This window comes from Antennarius striatus, chromosome 6 (assembly GCF_040054535.1).
Source record: "Antennarius striatus isolate MH-2024 chromosome 6, ASM4005453v1, whole genome shotgun sequence".
In the NCBI taxonomy this organism is placed as follows: Eukaryota; Metazoa; Chordata; class Actinopteri; order Lophiiformes; family Antennariidae; genus Antennarius; species Antennarius striatus.
Genome location: NC_090781.1, coordinates 4,628,954 through 4,656,322, shown reverse-complemented (window position 1 = coordinate 4,656,322; position 27,369 = coordinate 4,628,954). Strand labels below are relative to the sequence as shown.

Below are 27,369 nucleotides of genomic sequence, written 5' to 3'. Positions count from 1 at the left end.
TCTAGCTACACTCTCCCCTGCCATTCCCTTACAGTCAGTGACTTCCAAAATATGGCAACATGTCAGGTTATAAACCATTTAATGATCTGCAAGAGACAATATGTACATGGTTTGCTCATGGCTGATTTTATAATGTCCTGTATGCAAGTAGACAAAATAGAAGCAGCTGTTATTGAAGGTGGCTCAAATATGTCAGAGTTTAGGCACTGAGTAGCCAGTCCTTGCAACTCTGGCCTTGCGATACATTCTGTACTAATGTCTACAAGATATAAAAGATGAGATATGAATGTAACTTGCTGAGTTAAAATTACACTTCCTCAATGTCATGGTTACTTAAACATGGTTTACTTGTCCCAATCATAGTTCACCTCTTAACATAACATTTGCTAGGAAAGGCATTGAAAATTAAATACAAAAGGCAAAACTCCTCAAAAAACCAGTTCTAAATATAATTATCATTAGTGTATATGATGATAATAATAATAATAATAATAATAATAATAATAATCCACCTTTATTCATCCACACAATGGGGAAATTATGTTTTCCACTCCAGTTTTTTTTTGTACATACATATAATTTATATATATATATATATATATATATATATATATATATATATATATATATATATATATATATATATACACATATACATATAATTTATATATATATATATAATGTGTGTGTTAGTCAGAACATACACACACAAAGATTGTATACAGGTCCCTGAACACAACACACACTAGGGGCCTGTAGGCATGCAGTTAATGACAACGAGTACAAGAGAGGTGGAGGGACGGGTCGCAACTTCGGGGGTGCGCCCCAATGAGCAGCTTGTGGGGGGGGACGGCTCAGGTTTTGATACGTGGTTTTCAAGGGCGCCTCAGCAGTGGCTGGGAGGTGAGCTGACACCTCCCACTGTCAGCTCACACTCCGAAGATGTCTGGCTGGAGCGGGAATCGAACCGCCGATGGCTGGGCGCTGTCTGGTTCCATCCAAGACGTCAGCTCTACCGCTGAGCCACTGCCGCCCCCAGTGATAGATATATTTATAAATTCTTTACTGATCCTGAGGGGAATTTAAGCTGATTATGGGATGTTGAACATGCCACACAAAAAAGTAGCATCTCTCAGGTATGGCTTCAATTATACCAAAGATTTTATAATTACAAGAAAGCTAGTATTGCTTGTTTTTGCAAAACGAATGACTGAATGCTCACATTTCTTTAATACTCTGCTGTTACTGTATAATACAGAGACACGAAATCCATTATAAATCATTAAAAAAAGAAAACTTAAAAGACCAGTGTTTTTCTTAGATATATGAACTCAATTACTGTACTAATACAAGCTTTTATTATCTTATACAGACCAACTGCTTTTCAACATTTGCTACACAAACACAAACAACTTCTGCCAAAACATGAGGCCCCTGGCTGGAGCTCATAGATAAAGATAATCAATCCTCCAGTGTTAAGACAAAGCAGTTATTTACATTGATATTGATCAATTGAGGCTAATTTATTCTATACAGCAACTCTAGATCAAAACATATCCTGTTCACCTAATAGAGAAAAAATAAAGAAATATGGCCACAAAGCTACACCCGTGCTATTTTCCGGCTTCCCATTCCGCAGTGTCTGTCTTCCCTCTGGGTTGGCAAGCTGCACAAGCTTGGTTCATAAATACTGCAGAACAAACGCTTGATGAAAACCCCCACTTCTCTCAGGTACAACTGGACTCTAGAGAGCTTCATTATTTACTGTGTGGATAAACTGTAACTACAAAGTGTGTATTTGCATCACACGCTATAAGACAGGAATAAAGAGAGGATTAAGTAAAGGAAAACTTGAGTAACTGGTTTGATTTTAATTTTTTCAATATCTTAAATCACCTGTTCTGCAATACCTCGAGTGAGTAGACCCAAGGCAGGTTCCCAAAAAGGTCATCACTAGCAAAACCTCAGAAACGGACTGTGTTCATTCAGAGTCATTTCCTTAACCCTAATACGGAACACTTTCCAGTTTACTCCACATTGAGCACTGACACTAAATATTACATGTTAATATTGATTTTTCAATACATTACTTTGCTTTACATTGTTTTACTTTTTCAGGATGATATGCTGTAATTTATATAATAATAATAATAATAATAATAATAATAATAATAATAATAATAATAATAATAAACCTTTATTGTCCAACAGTGGGGAAATTTGTGCGATCCTGGCAGCTGGGGGGTCATACATAAATACTTAAATTACATACATATTAACATTTGCAACATATGAAATTTACATATTCACGTATTGTAAATATATTAACATATATCATATTATCAGAAATTTACAGTTATATTTACACATCAAAAATATACACTACAGACTGAAGATTACATTGTTCATCCAGAATTACAATGTTTTGTTCTTTGAGTTCTGTGAGTTCTTTGAGTTCTTTGAGTGGTCTGCTGGGAGGATTGCTGGTTGTAGACTCTAACGGCCGTGGGCAGGAAGGACCTGCGATAGCGTTCCTTCACGCATCTTGGGTGAAGCAACCTATGGCTGAAGGAGCTCTCCAGTGATCTTAGTGTGCCCTGTAAGGGTGGGAGTTGTTCTTCATCATCGATGACAGTTTGGCTGTCATCCTCCTCTCCACCACCACCTCCACTGAGTCCAGGGAGCATCCTAAGACAGAACCTGCCCTCCTAATCAGCCTATCCAGTCTCTTCCTGTCAGCCGCAGTGATGCTGCTGCCCCAGCAGACCACCCAATGAAAAATAGCTGAGGCTACTACGGTGTCATAAAAAAGTCTTTAGGAGTGGCCCCGGCACTCCAAAAGACCTCAGCCTCCTGAGCAGCTAGAGTCTGTTCTGACCCTTTTTATAAAGTGAGTGACTGTTGGTACTCCAGTCCAGTTTATTGTTCAGGTGAACACCCAGGTACTTGTACGAGGACACCACCTCGATGTCCGTACCCTGGATATTCACCGATGTAACCGGGCAGAGTGATCGCCTGCGAAAATCCACCACCAGCTCCTTGGTTTTACCCACGTTGATCTGGAGGCGGTTCCGCTGGCACCAGTCCACAAAGTCCTGGGTCAGTTCTCTGTATTCTCTGTCGTCCCCATCGGTGATGAGGCCGAAGATTGCAGAGTCATCAGAGAACTTCTGCAGGTGACATGTGGGGGAGTTGTAGGAGAAGTCTGCAGTGTAGAGAGTGAACAGGAACGGAGCCAGAACAGTTCCCTGTGGTGCTCCCGAGCTGCAGACAACCGTGTTCGACACACAGTCCCGGGTCCTCACAAACTGCAGGCAATTGGTCAAACAGTCCAATATCCAGTCCGTGAGGTGGTGGTCCAACCCGGTGATCTCCAGTTTGTCCCTCAACATTGCCGGTTGTATTGAAAGCACTGTATTGTGAATTACTGGAGAAATCAAAAAACATGATCCTCACAGTGCTCCCAGGCCTTTCCAGGTGAGACAGTGCTCGATGGTGAAGGAAAATGACGGCGTCATCCACCCCGATGGCAGGCTGGTAAGCAAACTGGAGTGGATCCAGTGATGAGCTCACCAGGGGGCGTAGATGACAGAGGACCAGACGCTCCAGGGTCTTCATAAGGTGGGATGTTAGCGCAACCGGCCTGTAGCTGTTAAGGTCCTTGGGGTGCAGAGTCTTGGGCACGGAAACCAAGCAGGATGTTTTCCACAGCTGTGGAACCCTTCCCAGCTTCACACTCATGTTGAACATGTGTCCAACAATCCCACACAGCTGGTCTGCGCAGGATTTCAGGAGCCTGGAGCTGATGCCGTCTGGGCAGCCTTCCTCGTCTTTATCCTCCGGAGCTGGTTTCTCACCCGGGACTCAGTGAGGGACAGGGTAGAGCAGGGGGACTGTGTGCTGGGGGGTGTGGGTGAGGGGAGTGGGTTGAAGAGGTGAACTGTAGGGGGTGGCTGTAACATGACCTGAGCAGTGGGGGTTAGCCATGAGTTGATTGTTGTAGAGGGGGAGGGGGAGGGGATGTGGTAGTGTTGGAGAGGGGCAGGGGCAGGGGGGAGAGGAGGAGGGGGCCTAAGCGTGGAGGGCAGGGAGAGGGGTTGGATGCCTGATCGAATCTATTGAAAAATTCGTTCAGGTTATATATTTATTATAATAATACATCAATCTGTCTACCTACCTACCTACTTACCTATGGTCAAACAAAAAATAAATAACTTGGTTGCCCCTTTAGCAATAAATACTGACTAATATAATATATACGAACAGTGCATGAGCCAACAAAAATGTATCACCCAACTCTGCACCTTTATATAGTACTGCAGTAATAACATTAAACAGCAATACAACAATATGTTTCTTGTTTTGCTATGCAGAAAAAAACGCTAACAAAGTATTTGATGAATATAGATAAAGAAAGTTAATTGAACACCAAAACAAGAAAAAAGAGACATGATTTCCATTTCCAATGTACAACTACAAGTCTAATAATTCAAAACTCAAGACCATTTATCTCTCTTTATGTGCCCTACGTCACTTTTGGTTTCTTCCACTTGTCCTACAGACCACAGGAGGACACGCTGTCCATAGCATCTGGTCAACTGAGGGTTTTTTTGTGTGTGTTTTTTTTTTGTTTCAAAGTTCAATCTGTCATCAGTCCTGTTCCAGACATGATGGGGTAGAACAGGTAATGAAGCCCTTCTAATAGTACAGATAGTCCACTAACTGAGTGTTCCTAGGATACCAATTAGCAGTGAACAACCAAGAGTCAGGCTGTTGATATGGGGTCAGCTTTAGCTACATAAGATAGAATGAAATTTCAGGGATGGGACAATATGTGTAATTCTAGATCAGGACACTCTGAAAGGTGAATGTGATGTGCTGTGATAAGGCCATGGCGACTCACTGTCACGCAGACAATGTAAAGACCACTTTAATCTCTGGTGACTCTGGTGAGCTGCAGGTTAAATGACAACAATGACATTGACACTTTAACTACTTCTGCTGTTATGAACATCAGCAACAATGTGATTAACTGAAGAATTGCCTATCTATGGCAAGACAACCAACCATTCACTTTTCTGCCCTTGGATCACTAGTTCCATTCCAACCAATTTATATTAAATTCATGAACTGTTGGAGAAAGCCAGAGAACCACACATCAGCCGACAAAGAAATGTCCTGTGGTGGACTTCAATCCGGGAATTCTTCCATTCTATGAAGTAACAGTTTTACCCTATGTCTCCATACCTCCTTCAATATTTCCTTACCCTCCTAACATTGTAAAGTCTATCCTAATTTCATTTGTAAATTTTCACACCACATAGGTGGTAAAGAATCTTCAAGAAACAAGTGCATAATTGCAGTAATGAAATGGTTCATCGGTTCTCTCTGTAATTTGTTGTGTAGTAATAGTTAACAAGGTAAATACCCAGAGGTACATATTGTACTGTACATGTCAAGTATAGGTGATGTGTGGCATGATAATGGCCCATTTCTAAAAGGTGGTACCATGCACCTACATGCATACTAACAGTTTAGGACTACTTTAATGCTTTTCTAAAGCCTTGTAATTTCCTTGGAAGCAAATCAAATTTTGTATGATAAGCTTGGTTTAATCCAAATGAGAGGTGTTCCATAATTTTGTCAACTTCCAAAACATGAGAAAACTGAGTCACGGTTAAAAATGCACCTCCCCATGACCTCCCACTGTTTTTCTGAGTTTGTTGCAGTAGGGCATGAGCATATACTTTAGGGCAATATCCTATGATGGGATGTTCAGTTAAAACATCACTTGTTCAAGTAAGCAGACTTTGCTTCTAAAGAACAACATGCACCTACAATTATCAGAACAGATAATTCTTGAAGTCAGTTTCATCCTGTGGGCATGCAACATCTCCAAAATTCTTTAAATTATGTGCCACTTCATTATCACAACTTCCTTTCAAGTTTTGATGTAGAAATAAAAATAAAATAAAAATACACTTTCAGTTGTTATCTGTAGTAAAACCAGTAGTCAGTTGATGTTCAGCGAGGTCTTACAACAGAGATTCAGCAAAGCACCTGCCTGTTTACAGCCTAAGTACATGCATAATACAAGTAGACAATGAAAATGCCTAAGATAGGATTTTCAACTCTGGTTATAATCAAAACAAGAATATTGCTTTATCAAATTCTACAGAACATTCAACTTTCATAGGCTGAATTGTCTCCATAAACCATGAAAGTGTGTTGGACGTTGGATGTTTGATTAAAGAATCCTCTGTAAGATATGCTCATCTGTGCATCACGGTATATCCACAGCATGAACATTAATGCTGAAATGGAAGCATCACAGTACAAGTCAAAAATAATCAATTTTCAAGAAGAATAAATGAACCTGCTAAAAAATGTCCTGTATATACCTGTAAATGTTTAGGAGTGGAATGAGTGCTATTTTGGCATGTGAGAAGCTTAAGTTGAATGAATAAACAGGGACATGTTTGCAGCTGCAGCTCAGTGAAGCAGCATTTGGGATAGAAAACCTCATTCATGGTTTTTTGGTAACATCCAGCTAATCATTATGGCCAATCTTTAAACCTTTCTTTGTATCCAAATACCTCTATTAACCCACTCTGTGTTATCTGCTGTTGTTTCTACTGACACAACTGCAATAATTATACCAATCAACACAAGAAGAGGATATTTTGAGGACACAGTCCTATCAGACCTGGTTTGGTCGTGTGTAAATTCTAGGGACACGTGCACCAAGGCATTGGTCAGGACCGTTGATAAACAGAGGCTCTCAAAATATTTAGATGTGACCTCACACCTATGAATACATGCACACAGACAAACACACACACGCAAACACACACACAGAGAGAGAGAGAGAGAGAGAGAGATTTTGAGAGAGAGAGAGAGATTTGTTTTTTAAAATCACATTTATTCACAAAGTCAATATTACAAGATAATTATGTTAACAACATCCAAGGGAGATTCACACAAACAGGAACACACACTTCAAAAAAACACATCATATGAAATGTGGGCAAAATATACTTGAATTAAACCAAACACTGACTACACTCAAGTTCCTCATTTAACACAGAACATAAGACACCTTTGACACAACATAGGTTCGTAAAGGTATCTAAATTTTTCATAGCTCTGAAATAGTTAAAATCGATTATAATTCTTGTTTGACACATTCTTCTTAAAATGGCATCTGCACTACATTCAGACAAACCTTCAACCTCTTCGTTCCTGCTTAGATAAATCGCTATATTTGCTTGGCCCAGAAGAAAATTTAGAATCTGCCAATCCTTTTTAAAAAAAATTTCTACGTTTCAGACCAATACTGTATTCCTGTTTGTCAAAAAAAAAAGACCAAATGAGAGAAAGATTCCCTCTACAAACAGGAATAGATTGTCGAGTCTCTAACAGTCTAGGAAGCGCTGAAAAATAGTTTCCTTGTGAGAACAGAACGGACAGTTTTCCGACATATTTGGATTCAAAACTGCAATTAAATTATTGACGGCTGTAGCGCAGTCTAAAATCCTCCATTGGAAATCACCAACCCTCTTTGTTAACGGCGGCTTGTAGAAAGACTCCCATGGAGGGTTCACATTTGCCATCAGCCAAAAGTGAACCCTCCAAGGTGAGTCAACCCAATGTTTATCATTGTTTAGAACCTTTACCATCAATTTATACATGTTTTTTCCATTACTGTCACTGAGATTGATCGGGTCTGACACAGAGTTAGTACAGCAAAGAGACAAACTCTTTACAAGGAAAGGGTCATAATGATTCGGATTTGATAGGCCTCTACAATAAGAATTTATCAGTCAGTTGCTGTGGGGTGAGAGAGAGAGAGAGAGAGAGAGAGAGAGAGAGAGAGAGAGAGAGAGAGAGAGAGAGAGAGAGAGAGAGAGATTCATGGCACACAGAAACTTGGTATGCTAAGTGCACCATCCAATTGCTTATCAGCAGAACAAACAGCGCGCACAGCACGATGATGATGATAATGATGATGATCAGAATAAAGGAATAAAGGACTAGAGGTAAATAGAGTAGGGTGTTGCAATTCAAAGCACCATATTGGAACTATATGACAAAAATCTCTGTCAGTACGAAACTGTACGTAGTGACCCGAAGAGCTGACGACACACTCTCTGTCAAGCATCAAATCGTTTTCAAAGCGTTGTCTTGATTAGTTTTGTGCCACGAAGAAGACGCGCGTAAAGCTGTCACGCATGCGTAAGAGACAATTGTGTACCAAAAGCAGACCAAAAACCAAACTACAGTAATTTAAATAACCGAAGTAAAGAAATCAATCATCGAGTTCAGAAGTACAAAGTTGGCACGTCTTACCTGGTCCCGCGGAATGCAAGGCAGTGAAGTCCTGCGGTGGGACTTGCTGTTGCTCTGACAGTGAGCCATTATTTCCGAGGCCGCTGTGGAGCTGGACCTCCGTCTCCTTTTGAAGACAGGGATGTCCTCCTCCTTCGCCCCGGTCACAGAGCCACAGCACCCCGTCCCGCTGGTCCCTGAGGCCGGCAAGAGCCGGTCAGCATACCTTGCAAGCAAAACCCCCAGCAGCCCCAGCAGGTAGGCCAAGTAGGGTCTCCAGCTGGCCCGTACCCTGCTCAAAGAGACAAGCGAGACGGTCCTGATGACGCTAATGAAGACGAGGATGGACACTCCCTGGCGCAGCTGGAAGACCAGCAGAGCCCCGCTCAGACAGCCGAGGACTACCAGGGTTGTGGTGAATGAGAGCAGCTGGTCCTCGGCGCCGCGCAGTAGAGACTGCGCTGCTGTTTCGCCCAAGTGACACACCGCTAACAAAAAAAAAGCGGTGCGGACGAGCACCCCGCAGCGAATCAGATACAGTCCGATCCAAAAGAAGGCACATACAAGTGTGAAAATGGGTGAGACGCAGCAACACGCAGTAAAAAGCAGTTCCACCGCGCAGCCTGCCGCGAAATGAAGATGAGAATCGTTGGAGTCGCCGCTATTTCCGTTGCTGCTGCTGGTGCCTACATCCCAGTCGACCAATCTGAGAAGCACAGCGAGAATAACAGAGACGTAGGCAACGCAAACCGCAGACGACACTCTCCGACAAGTCCATGTCACGGCGAGTATCAGCCACGAATGACTCTCTGCGTCCTGGCTCAACGGGGTGACACATGTCTTCACGTAGCCGTTGCGCTCTAACGCCGCCCGGGGATCTTTCTCATGAGCGCTTTTCGATGAACCTCTATCGCTGCCTGCCTCCAAGGCCATCGCTATCACTCAAACGGAATGCTGACAGTCCGTGAGTATAATGGGTTTCTCTATTTGGCAGTGTTTCACATGTTCCATCTCTGTCTTATGTCCCATCATCATTAAAGTTTCCTGTGCGCAGCTGCCTCTAAATCACGAGCAGCTGACGCTTCTAACACTTTTTCAAAGCGTCCATATCAATAAAATGAGCTGAAGTGTTGGATTCTCAACTTTTCTTGAAGTTTTGTGATCCCGAACTTTCCCGTTACACTTGTTCTATTGAGTTCTAACGGTTCTATTTACTGTAGATGCCTCCTTCCCTCTTCCACATAACCTCTCTCTTTCTCACCACTCCCACTAGACACGACCCCTTTTTTTGTGCAGCACCGGTGATTCTTTTGGGAAGTTCCAACATTTTGTACTTCAATTCGGGTCCAGATTGCCCTGGATGAGACTCTTGGCTCTAAATACATGTGACGTTCACCTTGGTTTTACTGGCTTGTAAAAATGGAGCTCTGCATTTTGTGAACTCATAATACATTTTAGAATGACTCCAATGTATAAATGCTTCCAAATGCCAAATACTTTTGACAGATATTAATTTAATTTTTTAAATTTTATTCATTTATCTTTTACTATTATTTATCTGTTAAAATTCACTCAGATATCAAAGATAGTTTACATTAATATGCTCGTTTTCATGGACACACTGTAAAAACTGACCGCATAAAATTAAAAGCGCAGTCACACGAACTACAAACAGCAACAATAATCATTGTGCTGTCAATGCTTTTTTTAAATTCTGCATTCAATTCTGAAATCACATTGTTCTTTGCTCCCTTTGTTTCAGACTGAATTTAGAACCCTTCACCGGTTTGCCCTACTCGTTTTGACAGGATTTAAAAACCATTAGAAGCCTTCATTGCACTGGTATAGCAGTGCAATGGAAGGCTTCTAATGGTTCAGAATATGCTAAGTGGAATTTAACTAAAGCAACAAATATTAACTACATTACACCAGTTTTAGACTTCCCCCACTGCCTGCCTATCCATATCAAATTGGACTTGAACTGCATTAGCAGCTTATTGATTGACTTTTAACTTTTCAGGCCATGTACATAACCATTCTGCTTCAGAATGGTTGGTCTTCTCAGCACACCAATTAAAACCACTGTAGTCCATCTTTGTCCTGCTGAGGAAGGTCCTGATAACCTTTCCATCTCTTTAAACATTTAGATGCACCAATCTTGGTGCAGATAATGCCATGTGTTTCAGGACTGTTAGGTAACAACTGAATTTACTCAATACCCCCTGATTCCATCCATCCATTAATTTTTCTTCACTGCTGTCACAGGGGAGCTGCAGCCTATCCCAGCTGGCTTAAGGCGTGAGGCGGGGGAAACTCCATGCACGACGCCAGTGCGCCGCTCCCTGATTCCATATGCTTAATTTATATTTACAATACCCATCAGTAATTTTGCAATCCATATAGGTTATGTTTCAATTTTGCAATGCAGGTCTACATAGTGCACACATAATCCATCACCTCATCCCATCCCCCATCTCTTTTCCATTGTGACAACCAATCCAGTCGCACTCTCCTTCTTTCTCTGTTGGCTTCTCTCTGCTTTTTCCTCTTTTAAATTTTTGGGAGACTTTCCATGTCAAATTGATGAAATGAAAGTACATGTTGGTCTGCATTTGTAATTTGTAATAACCGGTTATGTAAATATAAGTGACTTGTCCTGGTTGTATAATGATGGGAGTCCTGACAAACAAGTCAAAAACAACAGTCTAATAGATCAGGTGCTGACATTTATGCAGTCATTAAATGTCCTTAGTCATCCAAACAATTACCATTGAACAATCACTAATATGATCTGTTTATTCTTATTCAAGATCAGTAGAAGAACTTTTCATGCTGGATGATAACTTTTTATTGACATAAATTTGCAGTCACAAGCCTGAACTATGATTTGGTCCTACAAATGTCGCAATAAAGGAGCAGACTGGTTGAGATACTACAGTAGTGTTCAGCCCTGCCTTTGCAGCATATCATTATTAAAACTGGTAATCACATTTTGGCAAAGTTAGAAATGACTATAACGTTCTCTGAACTTTGAGCTGAAAGATGTTTTCCAGACACACTTCTCCAGTTGTACTGAGGAAGTGTTTCGATCGTGTTGTTTATCATTGCAAAGTGCTTACGTTAAGTAGATGTGTGTCTATGTTTAGTTTTTGACTTTCAACACATTATCTGGTTGTGGTTGCTGACACAATCACACTTATACATCCTGACTATATATATTTATACTCTTGTTATACACACATACACAGCTTGGAATAACAGTACATGCAGGCGTGTGTGTCTGTGCTGCGTCTTTGTTGATGTCAATAAACTCCTGGCTGTGTCCGTATAGCATGGCATCACCGTTCATTTTACTATTCTTATCTTGGAGTTTATTTCATGTTTGATAACACCTGAAAACAATTATTGAATATTACTCTTTTTTGCTGCAGAAACTGAGAAACCAATGTTGTTTGTTGTTTTGCATATTGACATTTCAAAATAATAAGCTAGTGATGGGCTGTTAAAATTAGTTCTATTATGATCCAAAAAGCTGTTTTACTCTTACTAGCTTAGGTGTATTTTATTGCTAATTGTATTTTTTAAAACAGTAAACATTCGTAAGCATGAATATTACTATAAGATCTAAATAGTCATAGTATATCAATTACTTTTTATGGCAACCTTAAATTGCTGTAGTGGTGTGGAACAGCAATCTTCTAGAAGCTGCTAAGGAGCAAATGAATTTCTCATGCATATTAAATCATATTCATGCACACTTCATTGTTATTTATTTTACGATGATTATAATTTAGAGTGAAATGCATGTCTCCTTTGTACTGACAGCCTTGTGTCAACAGCCAGCTTACAGCCATACTGGTTGTGTCTTGAATAAGCTTCTCTTATTGAGACATTTTAGCACGTTTTCTTGTTGTCACAACCTTTTTGGATAATCACACATTAAACTATTCATAATGCTCTGAGACGCAACACCAGGGGGAGGTCACTGGCCAGTTGTTTGGTCGCCAGGCTGCTAATGTTTGTAAAGGAGTGCAACTGCTTAATACTATATACAGTATATACAGCACACAAACACGTATGTATATGTATATGTATTTGTATATGTAAATATACTCAACAAAAATATAAACGCAACACTTTTGTTTTTGCTCCCATTTTTTCATGAGACGGACTTAAAGATCTATAATCCATTCCAGATACACAATATTACCATTTCTGTCAAACATTGTTTTTACATTCTTCAGGGCAAATGGCAGACAGCGTGTGTGTCGTCGTGTGGGTGTGCGCTTTGCTGATGTCAATATTGTGGATTGAGTGGCCCATGGTCGTGGTGGGTTTATGGTATGGGCAGGCATCTGTTATGGACGAAGAACACAGATGCATTTTATTGATGGCATTTTGAATGCACAGAGATACGTGATGAGATCCTGAGGCCCATTGTTGTGCCATATATCCATGAACATCACCTCATGTTTCAGCAAGATAATGCACGGCTCCATGTTGCAAGGATCTGTACACAATTCTTGGAAGCTGAAAATGTCCCAGGTCTTGCATGGCCAGCATACTCACCGGACATGTCACCCATTGAGCATGTTTGGGATGTGCTTGACCGGCATATACGACAGCGTGTACCAGTTCCCACTGATATCCAGCAACTTCACACAGCCATTGAAGAGGAGTGGACCAACATTCCACAGGCCACAATTGACAATCTGATAAACTGATAAATCTGATAAAAAAGATGTGTGGCACTGCATGAGGCAAATGGTGGTCACACCAGATACTGACTGGTTTTGAGTCCCCAGAGCCCCAATAAAGCAACAATATATATGTGTGTGTGTGTGTGTGGTGTGTGTGTGTGTGCGTGCGTGCGTGCGTGCGTGCGTGCGTGCGTGTGTTTGTGGGTGTGTGTGCGTAAACGCAAGGAGGGAGGAAAAGACTGTCTCTCTGATGGCTGTGCTGTAGTCATATGACTGTTCTACAGTTTTCTCACTTCCTCCCACTGCCTCTCCCCATTTTGCTGAACACCAGAAATGTTATTTGAAGGTGCCACTCTGACCTTCTCTTTTAGAGCGGGAAATTTCTACCTGAGGCCATCTACAAATCTCCAAAAGTTGGATCTGTATTTCAAGGACACACGAATAACTGCACTGAACGAAGCAAACCAAATAAGTGGTCATGTGCAGATGTAAGAAGGAAAAGGTTGTCAGAAAAAACCTTATATTACTTTGAGAGGAAAATAACTGCACTTCAAAATACGTTTTTTTCTGTGGATGAGGAAAAAAGACAGGGGTAAATATTATGAGAAAATACACATTGGTAAAAGACACAGAGCCAGCAGGGTGAACTCCATAGCCTGTACTCCTCAGATCACCTGAAAATAGCAAAAAGGAATTTGTGTATAAGAAACGTATTTGGACCACCATCTCATATTTGGAACTTTTATAATAAAAGCATTGTTGATTAACTGCTTCATTCTTCATCACGAAAAATTAAACAAAATCTAAGGTCATTGTTCAATAGCTATCAACATAGAATAAATATCAAAGTTGTAGTTTCTGCACAGACTGGTTATTCATGTGACCAGTGCAGCAATATATCATATCATGCTAAAAATGCTAAGGAATGCTAAAGCCTTTTTATGGGGTGAACATATCAGGTGACTTGCGAAAAAAGTCAGAGTATTATTAGTCAGAGTATTATTGGTCAGAGTATTATAAGTCACAGTTTTGAAGTCAGCTACAATTACCAGATAATACTGTCAAGGCTGGTGTGGGATGGAAAATAAAAATCTCGTTTGTCAAAATAAATTGTGTCAAAAATATTATCAGCTCTGGGAACTTAAAAAGATCTCTCCGCATGAAACCTTACATATTTCATTGACATTAATAACGTTCATGCAATAACTCCTGCTTTATGTATTAGCAAGAAATTTTATTTTATCGTCAAATTGTATAAAAGGCTGCAAAATGAAAACAAAATGATTTGATTTCGTTTTTCATATTTTGCGACATGAATTGTCACTAATCCTGTTTGTGATTTTAATCGACAGGATATGGAGGCGTAGTCGTGGTGAGGTGCAGTTTGTTGGGCTGAGGATCATAAAGTTGCTTTTTTCAGATGATGTGGTCCTGTTTACATCATCGGCCTGTGACCTGCAGCACTCACTGGTTTACAGCCGAGTGTGAAGCGGCGGAGATGAAGATCATCACCTCCAAATCTGAGGCCATGGTTCTTAGCAGGAATCCGGTGGACTGCCTTCTCCGAGTGGGGAATAAGGTCCATCCACAATTGAAGGAGTTTAAGTATCTTGGGGATCCTGTTCACGATTGAGGGAACAATGGAATGTGAGATTGGACGGAGAATTGAGGCAGCAGGAGTGGCATTGCAATCGCTTTACCACACTGTTGCCACAAAGAGGACTCTAAGCCGAGAGGCAAAGCTCTCCATCTACTGTTCAGTGTTTGTTCCTACCCTCACCTATGGTCATGAGCGATGTGTCATGATTGAAAGAACGAGATCGCGGATACAAGCAGCCAAAATGGGCTTTCTCAAGTGGGTAGCTGGTGTCTCTCTTAGAGATAGGGTGAGAAACACTACTATTCACGAGAAGCTTGGAGTAGAGCCGCTGCTCCTTTGGGTAGAAAGGAGCCAGCTGAGGTGGTTTGGGCATCTGTTAAGGATGCCTATCCGGCGCTTCCCTAGGGATGTGTTCCTTGCACGTCCAGCTGGGAAGAGACCCCGGGGCCAACCCAGGCCCAGGTGGAGAATTACGTTAGGGGCGGCAGTGGCTCAGCGGTAGAGCAGATGTCTTGAAGACGGATCGCCCGGCCATCAGTGGATCGATTCCTGCTCCCGCCATGACATCCCTTGGAGTGTGAGCTGACAGTGGGAGGTGTCAGCTCACCTCCCAGCCACTGCCAAGGCTTCCTTGAGCAAGGTGCCGTCCCCACCACAAGCTGCTCATTTGGGGCACGACCTCCGAGCGCGACCCGTCACTCTTCCTCCCCTGGACTAACTGCATGATTACAGGCCCCTAGTATGCTGAGTTTCAGGGGCCTTGTTCACAACACAGTGTGTGATGTGCTAAAAACTAACAAAAATGCATGTACTGTGAGTGTAAAGAGAATTTCCCCTCTGGGGATCAATAAAGTTTGAATTATTATTATTTTTATTATTATTATAGAGACAGTGTCAATATGGTTAAAGTTATGTTTCCCAATGCTAAAGTCAAGGCACAATTACAGCCGAGTGGATGACTGTATGGCGGCACGGAGGAAGAAAGGAAGCAGGACCCCAGCCAATGGATAGATGAGGGGTGGTACTGGTGGGCTTAGAGGAGAAGGTCCACAGCACATGGATAGATGGGGGTGATATTGGTGGGCTTGGAGGTGCAGGTCCACAGACGAAGGTCCACAGGGGATGGGCAGATGAGGGGTGGAACAGTATGATGACACGAAGGAAGAGAGGCAGCATGCAATGGTGGTAATTAAGCTGTCAATAACTTACACTATGCATTCTGTTTTTACCCTCCACCAGGTATAAATCTCCAGCAGTGATTTATATGCACAAGCAATGCCTTGAAACCTGTGGGAAAATGCCTTTGAGTTTCAGCGTGTGCAGTAGTGTTGTGAAATTTGCAATGAAAAAAATAAATCCTCTTAACAGAAAAAGCCATGACATTTTGTGCTTAATGTCCTTTCTTTAGACTTTCAACAGGTGTTCAGACTCAGAAAGACTCCTGTGCTGCTTGAGGTCATTAGATCACACAAGAAACCAGACCAGCCAGTCCCTGTTTTTCAAACTAGAAAGAGTCTCTTAACTGGGCAGCAGGATGGCATTGCGTCAGCAGCATGATAAGATGTGTCTACTAACCCTTCAGGAATCCATGGATAAAAATGTGCTTATCAGGGCTGTGATAGTGAACACAGTGTGTGTTTGTGTGTGCATGACTTGAATGTAGTTAAAGGGCCAGACTATGAAACATTCAGAGTATTGTTGTAAATGTTTACATGTTGGGAGGTATGTGGCTGCGTGTGCTGTATCTATGGGATTACAGGTGAAAAGAGATGTGGTAAAGTATACATTCACTCTTCTATTTGTGGACAAGGTACTGTGTAACATCACCATATAAAGGTATCAAGAAAAGGGCAGATGTCTTATCAGGAGTTCAACCTGTGCTTCACCACTGGTCCCAGTCCAATTTAGTTGCACACAGTCCCTCTAGTGTGTCTCCAACTCACAACTGATCTGTTCATCTGTCACCTCTGACTGACCCTCGCTTTTTGTTTGTATACCTATCTAGGAATCACTGTGATCTGCTGGTATAACACACACACACACAAGCAGACACACACACACAAACATATACACACACACACACAGACACACACACGCATACACAAACACATCAGGGGTGATGTTTATAGAAAGGCATGTCTCCTTATATATTCAACAGATCCTCATGTCTGAACTGATTATCTGATTGACATTATCAATATCAATCAACTTTGATTTATATAGCGCTTGATCACATCTGAAGACATTTCAAAGCGCTTTACAGATAGAAAGCCAACAATGCCCTCCAGACCAAGCATAAGTGACAGTGGTGGGGATAAACCCTCTCATTGAGGAAGAAGCTCCCGTCAGGACCCAGGCTCTGGAGGGCGTTCATCCACCTTGACCTGTTTGTTGGGAAATACACTGGGGATAGAGATAGGTCAAGTAAAAGAGACAGAGGGAGAGAAAGAGAGAGTGAGTAGCAGATAGGCCAGTTCGAGTTTAATGTCCATACTGCGCTGTCGCTGAATTGGGGGCGGGATTTCCAGGCTTTTGGATATCCTGTCTCATCAACAGCGGCAGTATCGTGCAGATAAAGAGTGTGATTTGAATATGACCATATGACAATATGACCATTTAATAGTACCAGTGAGGGATACCTTTGTCAGATCTTTGTTTTCACTGCACCTTTTTTGCCAGAGTCAGTTTAGTTTGAGGCACAAAATTGCTTCAGCCAAATGTCTGGTTTTGTTTTTGCTTATTTAAGGTACATTGTTGTATACATGGTGGGCGACACGGTGGAGTAGTAGGTAGCGATGTTGCCAAACTGCAAGGCGGTTCCAGGTGCGAGTCCTGCTCTGTGTGGAGTTTGCATGTTCTCCCCGTGTCTGCGTGGGTTCTCTCTGGATTTTCCAGCTTTCTCCCACCTCCAAAAACATGCGCTTCAGGTAAATTGGCCAATATGGAATTGCCTGTAGGTGTGAGTGTGTGTGTGCGTTTGTGTGTGTCTACGTGGTGCACTGGCATTGTGCCCGGAGAGTCCCCTGCCTCATGACAGCAGAAGAAGTGGGTATTGAAGATTGAGGAATGAATGAACGTTGAAACAAGGTTCATTTTCACGGCAGTTTGCTGAACTCAAACTGATTCTGAAACTTCTGATTCTGGATATTTTCAGAATCAGAAAAAATCCAGAGATATTGGCCAAGAGATCAGGCCCTTAAGTTTCAAGTTTAATCATTCTTATATAGCCCAGATACACAGAAATGTCTCAAAGGGCTTCACAATGTGAGCAGTACGATCCTCACATCGGATAAGGAACAACTCTCCCCAAAACCCTTTTATCGGGGAAAAAAAATGGAGAAACCTCAAGAAGACTATAGAGGAGGGACTCCTCTTCCAGGAGTGGACAGACAAAGCAATAGATATCGCATATAGAGATATCTATCTAACCCTAACAATAACAGTAACAATGACAAGTGTATGACAAAAGCATGTTGATCCATCCAGTAGAGTGAGTCACTACCAGCCGATGAAGCAGACAGAGGTCACCAATTGCCCAGGATCCACCACTCTGAGGACAGACCAAACAAATGCCTAAGTCATTGTTTTTAAACAAAATACAGTGTATGATTACCCCTGCCAAAACCCAAACCCTAGCTGAACCAAATGAAATGCAACCAGACTCCCTTAATAGATGGTGATGCAGATCCAATCGTTCTCACTGCTGCTTTTACAAGTTTTCTCTTTGCGCACTTTTCATGTAGTAAAACAACCCACCCTTGTGTTACGTCGACGCATCTCTGTTTCGGTCCTCCTTCTGCTGTGTCAGAAGTGGAGCGAAACAATGACTCCAGTTTGTGGAATATAAATCCTCAACATTTAACCTTTGATTTTGATTTTCAGTGTGTATGATACTGCCAACATTGGTTGCTATACATTCAAACAGACCATGAAAAGTCATGGTGACTGCATGACATGTTTTCTGGTCTTTCAATGTGCCTGCCTTCCTGAGTGTTCTCTGTCTTATAATTGAAATCAATTCCTGTTGAACCTTAATGAAGATGAGCTGGAAGTGAAGTAAATGGATCTTTACATTTGCCCTCTCCACCCCTATCATCTCCATGCAAGTATGAACTTTGCCATAAACAGACAGCCAGAAATGAAATTTCTGTCTCTTCACACATGATACCTGATACTGTTTTGTGGATTAAATCTTTTTCTGAGACAAGCTCTTCCTCATGATGCAAATTCTACACCAGGACAGCACAGACAATCTAAACAAAGGCACAGCTCACATTGTAGAATATTTTTTACCTGTCCTCTCTGCTCTTTATCAGTTCTACACAAAACAATTTTATCTTTCTCTATTCGCCGAGAGATATGTAGAATCTGGTAAACATGCAGGAGGTATACACTTTCTGCTCTACTATGGTCAAGACATCTCCAAAATGAAAAATGTTGCCAAAACCTTCAAGAAAGGGCTTTTCTCACACAAAAAATATAAGGAAGTGTGTCTGATTTGACTATTTCATTGGATAATGAGTTCAGAATGTTTTTCTTGCTTTAACAGTTTACCTTGATACAGATTTTGATTGGCTGCTCTGAACAAGAACCTCTGAAAAGTAGCCAATCAAAACTGAGGAACTCAGAACGACATTTGCAGAGATATGCACTCCATGTGCCAAATTGCTAGAACTGGTGATTCTCATTAATTGTCTTACACACAGTAGTTTGTTCAAGTATGTCTACTCGGAACAGTTCTCTACTTCTGAGGCAGTGCTAAAGGGAGCTATAGTGGCCATTCAAATTTCTTGTAGATCTCTGATGAGAGATGTAATCTGACAGACTTTGTTACAATATTTGAGAAAGGATGTTGCTTTGTCTTGGTGGTTGTCAAAAATCAAACTTGCCACAAATACTGGAGTTTTAAATCATTAGTAAACCATTAAAAGCACATAATATCATGTTACTGTACAATAAATAATGACTTTGCAAAAAGGATGGAAATGGCTGTAGTGAATACTTTCTTCCAGAAGAGGCAGGAACATAGAGTGACCTATAAGAGTGGCGGTAGGAGCACACAGGTAGACTACATCTTGTGTAGACGGTGTAACCTGAAGGAGATCAGTGACTGTAAAGTAGTGGTAGGTGAGAGTGTAGCCAAACAGCATTGGATGGTGGTGTGTAGGATGACTCTGGTGGTGAGGAAGATCAAGAGGGCAAAGGCAGAGCAGAGGACGAAATGGTGGAAGCTGAAAAAGGAAGAGTGTTGCTTGACTTTTAGGAAGGAGTTAAGACATGCTCTGGGTGTTCAGGAGGTGCTTCCAGATGACTGGACAACTACAGCTAATGTGATCAGGGACACAGGTAAGAGAGTACTTGGTGTGTCATCTGGAAGGAAAGTAGATAAGGAGACTTGGTGGTGGAATGAGGAGGTACAGGAGTGCATACAGAGAAAGAGGTTAGCTAAGAAGAAGTGGGACACTGAGAGGACTGAGGAGAGTAGACAGGAGTACAGGGAGATGCAGCGTAAGGTGAAGGTAGAGGTAGCAAAGGCCAAACAAGAAGCTTATGATGACTTGTATGCTAGGTTGGACAGTAAGGAGGGAGAGACTGATCTATACAGGTTGGCAAGACAGAGAGACAGAGATGGGAAGGACGTGCAGCAGGTTAGGGTGATTAAGGATAGGGATGGAAGTCTATTGACAGGTGCCAGTAGTGTGATGGGAAGATGGAAAGAGTACTTTGAAGAGTTGATGAATGTGGAAAATGAGAGAGAACAAAGACTAGAAGAGGTGACTGTTGTGGACCAGGATGTAGCAAAGATTAGTCAGGATGAAGTGAGGAGGGCATTGAAGAGGATGAAGAGTGGAAAGGCAGTTGGTCATGATGATATACCTGTAGAGGTATGGAAGTGTCTAGGAGAGGTGGCATTAGAGTTTCTGACTGGGTTGTTCAACAGGATCTTAGATAGTGAGAAGATGCCTGAGGAATGGAGGAGAAGTGTGCTGGTGCCCATTTTTAAGAACAAGGGAGATGTGCAGACTTGTAGCAACTACAGAGGAATAAAGCTGATGAGCCATACAATGAAGTTAGCTAGACTAAGGGCAGAAGTGAGTATTTGTGAGCAGCAGTATGGTTTCATGCCAAAAAAGAGTACTACAGATGCAGTATTTGCTTTGAGGATGTTGATAGAGAAGTACAGGGAAGGCCAGATGGAGCAGCATTTTGTTTTTGTAGATCTGGAGAAAGCTTATGACAGGGTGCCCAGAGAGGAACTGTGGTATTGTATGCGGAGGTCTGGAGTGGCAGAGAAGTATGTTAGAGCGGTGCAGGACACGTATGAGGACTGTAAGACAGTGGTGAGGTGTGCTGTAGGTGTGACAGAGGAGTTCAAGGTGCAGGTGGGACTGCATCAGGGATCAGCTCTGAGCCCCTTCTTGTTTGCTATGGTGACGGACAGACTGACAGATGAGGTTAGACAGGAATCTCCATGGACTATGATGTTTGCAGATGGCATTGTGATCTGCAGTGAGAGCAGGGAACAGGTGGAGGAGAAGCTAGAGGGGTGGAGGTTTGTCCTGGAAAGGAGAGGAATGAAGGTTAGCCGCAGTAAGACAGAATACATGTGTGTGAATGAGAGGGACCCAAGTGGAAGAGTGAGGTTACGGGGAGAAGAGATCAAGAAGGTGGAAGATTTTAAGTAGTTAGGGTCAACAGTCCAGAGCAATGGAGAGTGTGGAAAAGAGGTGAAGAAGCGTGTACAGGCAGGATGGAACGGGTGGAGAAAAGTGTCAGGTGTGATGTGTGATAGAAGAGTTTCAGCTAAAATGAAAGGAAAGGTGTACAAAACTGTGGTGAGACCAGCGATGTTGTTTGGTCTAGAGACAGTGTCACTGAGGAAAAGACAGGAGACAGAGCTGGAGGTAGCAGAGATGAAGATGCTGAGGTTCTCTCTGGGAGTGACCAGGAAGGATAGGATCAGGAATGAGTACATCAGAGGGACAGCACATGTTAGAGGTTTTGGAGATAAAGTCAGAGAGGCCAGACTGAGATGGTTTGGACATGTCCAGAGGAGAGATAGTGAATATATTGGTAGAAGGATGCTGAGTTTTGAACTGCCAGGCAAGAGACCTAGAGGAAGACCAAAGAGGAGGTTTATGGATGTAGTGAAAGAGGACATGAAGGTAGTTGGTGTGAGAGAAGAGGATGCAGAAGATAGGGTTAGATGGAGGCAACTGATTCGCTGTGGCGACCCCTGAAGGGAAAAGCCGAAAGGAAAAGAGGAAGATCCACATGGATGGCATGACCCAAGGTTTTCTAGCAGAATATTACCCAAAGTGTCACACTGACTCATTACGCTTTCCTTCTTCCCGTAGTGGATCCTGTTGCCATATGTGCCCCTGGGTAACCAATGCCCATGCACATGGCTATTCAAGTGATGTGAAAAAAAAATGGAATTCATCAGACCAGGCCACCTTCTTCTATTGCTCTGTGGTCCAGTTCTGATACTCATGGGTCTATTGTTGGTGCCTTTGGCAGTGATCAGTGGTCAGCACCGGCCCCCTCACTGGTCTGTGGTTACACAGCCTCATACAAAACAAACAACAATGCATTGTGTGGTCTGACACCTTTCTATTAGATCCAAAGTAAGAGGAATTTGCTTTCTTTAGTTTCCCTCAGACTACTCAATACTTAAAATGTAATGATGCCACACTTTTTATTGATTTGAACTTGTATGATATAAAACATTTATTTCCTGTGCGGTAAGTTCACAACTTAGTACTTTAAAAAAAAAAAAAAACTTAAATTTGGCTAGAAGTGTCAATTCACATTTTGCTTGGACATGAGTTATTCTGGTTGTGAGTTGCCTGTCAGAGGATTTAACACATTAGATTCTGTGATTTTTTAATTTAAACTCTACTAAACATCAGCTTTTCTTTGATTTTCTGTCTTACATATTTGAATGCATGGATTTGATTAAAAACAAGAATTTCCATTAAATTACAAATATTTCATTAAAATGTTATAATCCCAAAAATTATCAGCTGTAGTTTCAGGTCCAGATTGTGTTGGTCTGCCATCCATCACATGTAGAGAGTGAGGAATGTGATATTAACAAGCAAGGACACAAAATATAACTGTCTCACAACGCTGTGATTGTTTTTATTGATGGAAAATTTTCATTAGGTGAATTACGTATATCATTCCTAAAAAAGAAGATGGAGTCACTAGATCTGCTACATTTAGCTTGTTAGCAAGTCATAATGTGTTTCACACCTAAATCACAGCAACCAATCACATCACTTTACTCTGGTTAATGTTAGCCTGCAATTCCCTGAACCACTTTGCAAAGCTTGTGATGAGATTCAAGAATAACTTGTTAAACCCACCGTACACAGATTTGCATTGTTCCTTTGTTTTGGTTTGCAAGATAAAAAGATGTGTTCTCTTGAAAATCTTTCTTACTTGAATGTCTTTTAGATTTTGTAATTATAATTCGTAATTATTTTAGAATTTGACATTTATGAATAAATGTGATGTGAAAAATCAAAATCAAATCTGTCTCTCTCACTCTGTCATTTTTTGCTTTTGTGTATCCGTGCATCTTCACTTTCAGTGAGTGACAGTTACTTCGCATTTGCGTTGTTTGTGAGAGTTTTGCGGAGATTAGGAGGCACTATGGTAGCCCCGAGATGGGCTACCGCGGAGGAGAAAGCCATCCTGGCGAACCTCACACAGCAGCATAGGATAAAGTTAACACCCCCCCGCATGGTGGAGCAGGTGTGTTTAGCGGTAAGAGAGCATGTCGGTTATGACAGCATTAAACCAGGCTCCCGAATGAACAAAGCAGTGGTAGTTTTTCTTGACGAAATCGAAAAGGTGCACCAGGCGGTTGTGAGCGGTGTGGTGATTAAAAATACCTTCATCCCCATCCACCCCCCGGCTAGCCCGATTAAAACGGTGATCATATCGAATGCACAGCCGTCCCTCAACGACAACCTCCTGGAGAAGGAGCTGTCGCGACATGGTCGGTTCCGGAGTCCTATCAATATGTTCCTGGTCGGCAATACCACTCACGCATGTTATGCCTTCCGGAGACAAGATATGATGATCCCTTACCGGTCGATGAAGAGCTGAATTTCACGCTCACATTTACAATTGATCACTATGACTACATGATTTATGTCACTAGTGAGAGTGTGAAATGTTTCAAGTGCGGATGGGAGGGACGTCTCATGTGTAACTGTGCAAACGGAGAGGATTACGGCTGTGCCTGCGGGGGGCCGGCAGCGGGTGTCGTGGAGCCGGTAGTTGCAGCTACTTACGTGGCTGTGGTTGCATCAGGCGCTGTGGCCCGGGCTCCGAGACCGTGACCTTGTGGGTTTTCGACTCCTTTATCTGCTGGGTCGCTGACTACCAACCCGGAACAGCAACCCTAACCCTAACCCTAAGGACACAGGTGACAACACAAAGGTTAAACAACCGGGAGCCGAAAATCCCTCTGGTGTCTTCCAGTACTGCAGTCCTGATTTCACAATCACAACCTTGTGAGGTTCCAACTCCACCCCACGGAGAATCTCCTGGAGAAGGACGAGGAGGAGGATGATATTGTGAGATATTGTGAGATGATATTGAAAGAAAGCTCTTCAAAGGAAAAACACTAACACAAGAGTGAATAAAGTTAAGAAAATTGCAAAAGAAACACCTGAGACACCTCCTGATGCAAGTAGCTCTGAGAACGAAAATGACAACAGTCTGAAAGAGGCCATAACAGAAAAATATGATTTGCAAATGATAGAAAAAATTCCTGCAAGACACAAAAGGTTCGAGGGCATAAGTAGAAATATTTTTTCCTGACCTCAACATGTTTCTGGATAGTGTCAGCTTTTATATGAAAAGTAAAACAAGTGGTGAGCCAGTTTTTACAGACCAAGAGTTTTTTTAATTTTTTAATTTTTTTTAAATTTTGTTTGGTTTTTTTAATTTGAAAAATGTTAAAAGGTTAGATGTTTCTTTGTTCAGAAAACGTACAGTACTATTGAAAATCTTCCTTACGTGAATCTCTTTTGGATTTTGTGTCAACGTGATTATTTTGTAAGTTGACTTTTATGAATGAAAGTGATGTTAAAAATCAAAAATTAAATCTCTCTCTCTCTCTCTCTCTCTCTCTCTCTCTCTCTCTCTCTCTCTCTCTCTCTCTCTCTAAAATATTCTGAAATCTAGTTATTAATGTTACATATCCCACACACATGCTGACTGACAACAGGTAATGGTCACTGTTGTGACCATTACCAGATTTTACTCAAGAGAATATTTCAGTGTAATGTTTCAAGTTGTAGTACCTTATTTTTCAGGAAGGCCCATTGATACCACATTTCTCTTTTACAAGGAAGACCTGGCAGCAGCCATACAAAATCAAGTTAAAATAAGACTCATGCATGATGCAGAAATAGAGAGTAAATTAAATAATAGTTATTCTATTTCATTAGCCTTTCAAGAAAACAAAGAACAAAAAAACAAGCCATATCTCTGTTTTTATTCATATGTACAGATCTTCAAGGACCTAGAAACCATATAAATCTTGAACCTTTAGAAATGAAATTTGAAGATATTGCATCCAAGTGATTGTGATAAAATGACATCATGATAGGTTCCCTCACCACATCCGTACAGCTCAAGCACTTATCCACTTATACAGTGGAAAAACATAATTACTAGCACTTTTTTTTTCATTGATCAGCTTTTGTAATAGCCAGTGAAAGCACTTTCATTTGCGTCACATCGCTCCATCAGACAATGACTATTTCCCACTATAGAACTGGGACAAATAGATGGAAATATATTCTGAATACCAAACATTAGCGATGCAATTTTTTTCCTCTTACTTCCCTTATATCTCTGTCATCAATGAAGAAGTGCCTTTGACAAGCACCCAAGAGGGGGCAAAAATATCTTTGTAAAACCTCCATGTAAATGTGGGTCATATAATATAATACAAACATAGCAATTAAATAAAGATCAGTTGTATTTTGTGATGAATACTAAATGTAAATACATACCAATATGTATTGAGGCAAACAGGGAGACCCTTGTACACAGTAATGCATGGTGGCACATAATTTAACCATGACAATAGCACACACAGATACCCAACCAAAGAAACACAAATGGACCTAGAAGAAAACACACAGAAAAAATACAGTAACCGCATGAAAACAACAACCACAAATAGCCAAAGGCTTGTATGCTTAACATTTAAGTCTCTTTAACGATTTTCCTTACAGAGCTGGCTTACATGGGAATCTGAATATATTTGTGTTGTTGTGTATGTGTGCCAGAGAGAGAGAAAGAGGGGAGGGGCGGTTCATACAACATTCATTTGAAGTGAGAAGGCCCAACCTCACATTAGTGCTGATCTTACTGTAACTGACAGAACCAGTCCGTCTAGCATTCCCCCTCTCTTCTTAACATCATGCCTCACATTCTGGTTGCCCCCAGATAAACTCATGAGCTTCTCATTTATCTTCTTGTTCTGCCAGCATGGTCACTCAGTGGTTAGTACTTTTGCATCACATTAAGAAAGTCTATTCCCAACTGGGACTGGGTGTGTATTTCTCATGCTAGCATGCATTTCTTCTGGATTCTCTAAAGTTAGGTTCATTTTAGTCTAACTTCACATATGCTGCTGGATGCAAAACAATGATGACAAATAGCTTCATGGGCTGTTATTACTAATTCACAAACTAATTCCTCCTGAAAGTTCTATTATACTCATATGAAATGAAGGAGTGACAACAGAAATCTTGAAAGACAAGAACAACGCATAACTGCAATCATAAAGATTCCGAGTTAATGTACACTGACAATCTTCATTTTCATCCACTCATCCGCGAGGGCAGCAGCTTCAACAGAGAACCCCAACTTCCCTTTCCCCTCTCACATCAACCAGCTCTGACTGGGGGATTCCAAGGCATTCCCACGCCAGTGTTGAGGTATAATCCCTCCACCCTCCTTCCAGCTGCACATGCCACGAACACCTCCGTCAGGAAGCGCCAAGGTGGCAACTGTACCAGATGCCCAAAGTACCTCAACTGAGTCCTTTCTACATGAAGGAGCAGCAGCTTTACTCTGAGCCTCTCACGAATAGCAGTGTTTCTCACCCTATTTCTAAGGGTAATGCCAGCTACCTGCCGAAGAAAACCCATAGTCACCTATGGTCATGGCTCATTGCTCATGATGATAGGGGAGGGTAGGAACGAAGACCAAACAATAGATGGAGAACTTTGCCTCTAGGCTTAGTTTCTTCTTTGTTGAAAAAGTGTGATAAAGCGACTGCAATAGCCCTCCTCCTGCCCCTTTTCTCAATCCAATCCCACGCTCCTTGTTCCCTCACTCGTAATCAAGACCTTGAGATACTCCTTCAATTGGGCCAGAACCTTCCTGCCAAAAACCTCCTCAGATTTGTAGGTGCTGATCCTCATCCCCCCACTTCACAAACCGGACAAGTGACCACACCTCGATATCCTGGCATAAAAATCACAAACAGGATTGGTGACAAAGCACAACCCTGGTGAAGACTTCCTGCCGAGAACTTTCACTTTGGGCATACAGGGATTTGATGACCCTGAGGAGTGACCCCCTCATCCCATACTCCTGCAGTATTCTTCTCTCACAGTATATACCTGGGGACCCAATCATATGCCTTTTCCAAGTCCACAAAACACACTGGATGAGTATAGTTCCAAGCCCCTTTCAGGA

General features: G+C 41.7%; 1 protein-coding gene across 1 annotated transcript in view; it reads right to left on the bottom strand.

The window, feature by feature from the left end:
- LOC137596578 (cGMP-inhibited 3',5'-cyclic phosphodiesterase 3A-like) overlaps positions 1–9,232 on the bottom strand; it is a 71,267-nt gene extending 62,035 nt beyond the window's left edge. Inside the window, exon 1 of the mRNA XM_068317232.1 lies at positions 8,350–9,232. Coding sequence (XP_068173333.1) covers positions 8,350–8,418 — 69 coding nt within the window. The 5' untranslated portion in view covers positions 8,419–9,232. The remainder of the gene's footprint in view (positions 1–8,349) is intronic.
- Positions 9,233–27,369: the final 18,137 nt, after the last annotated feature.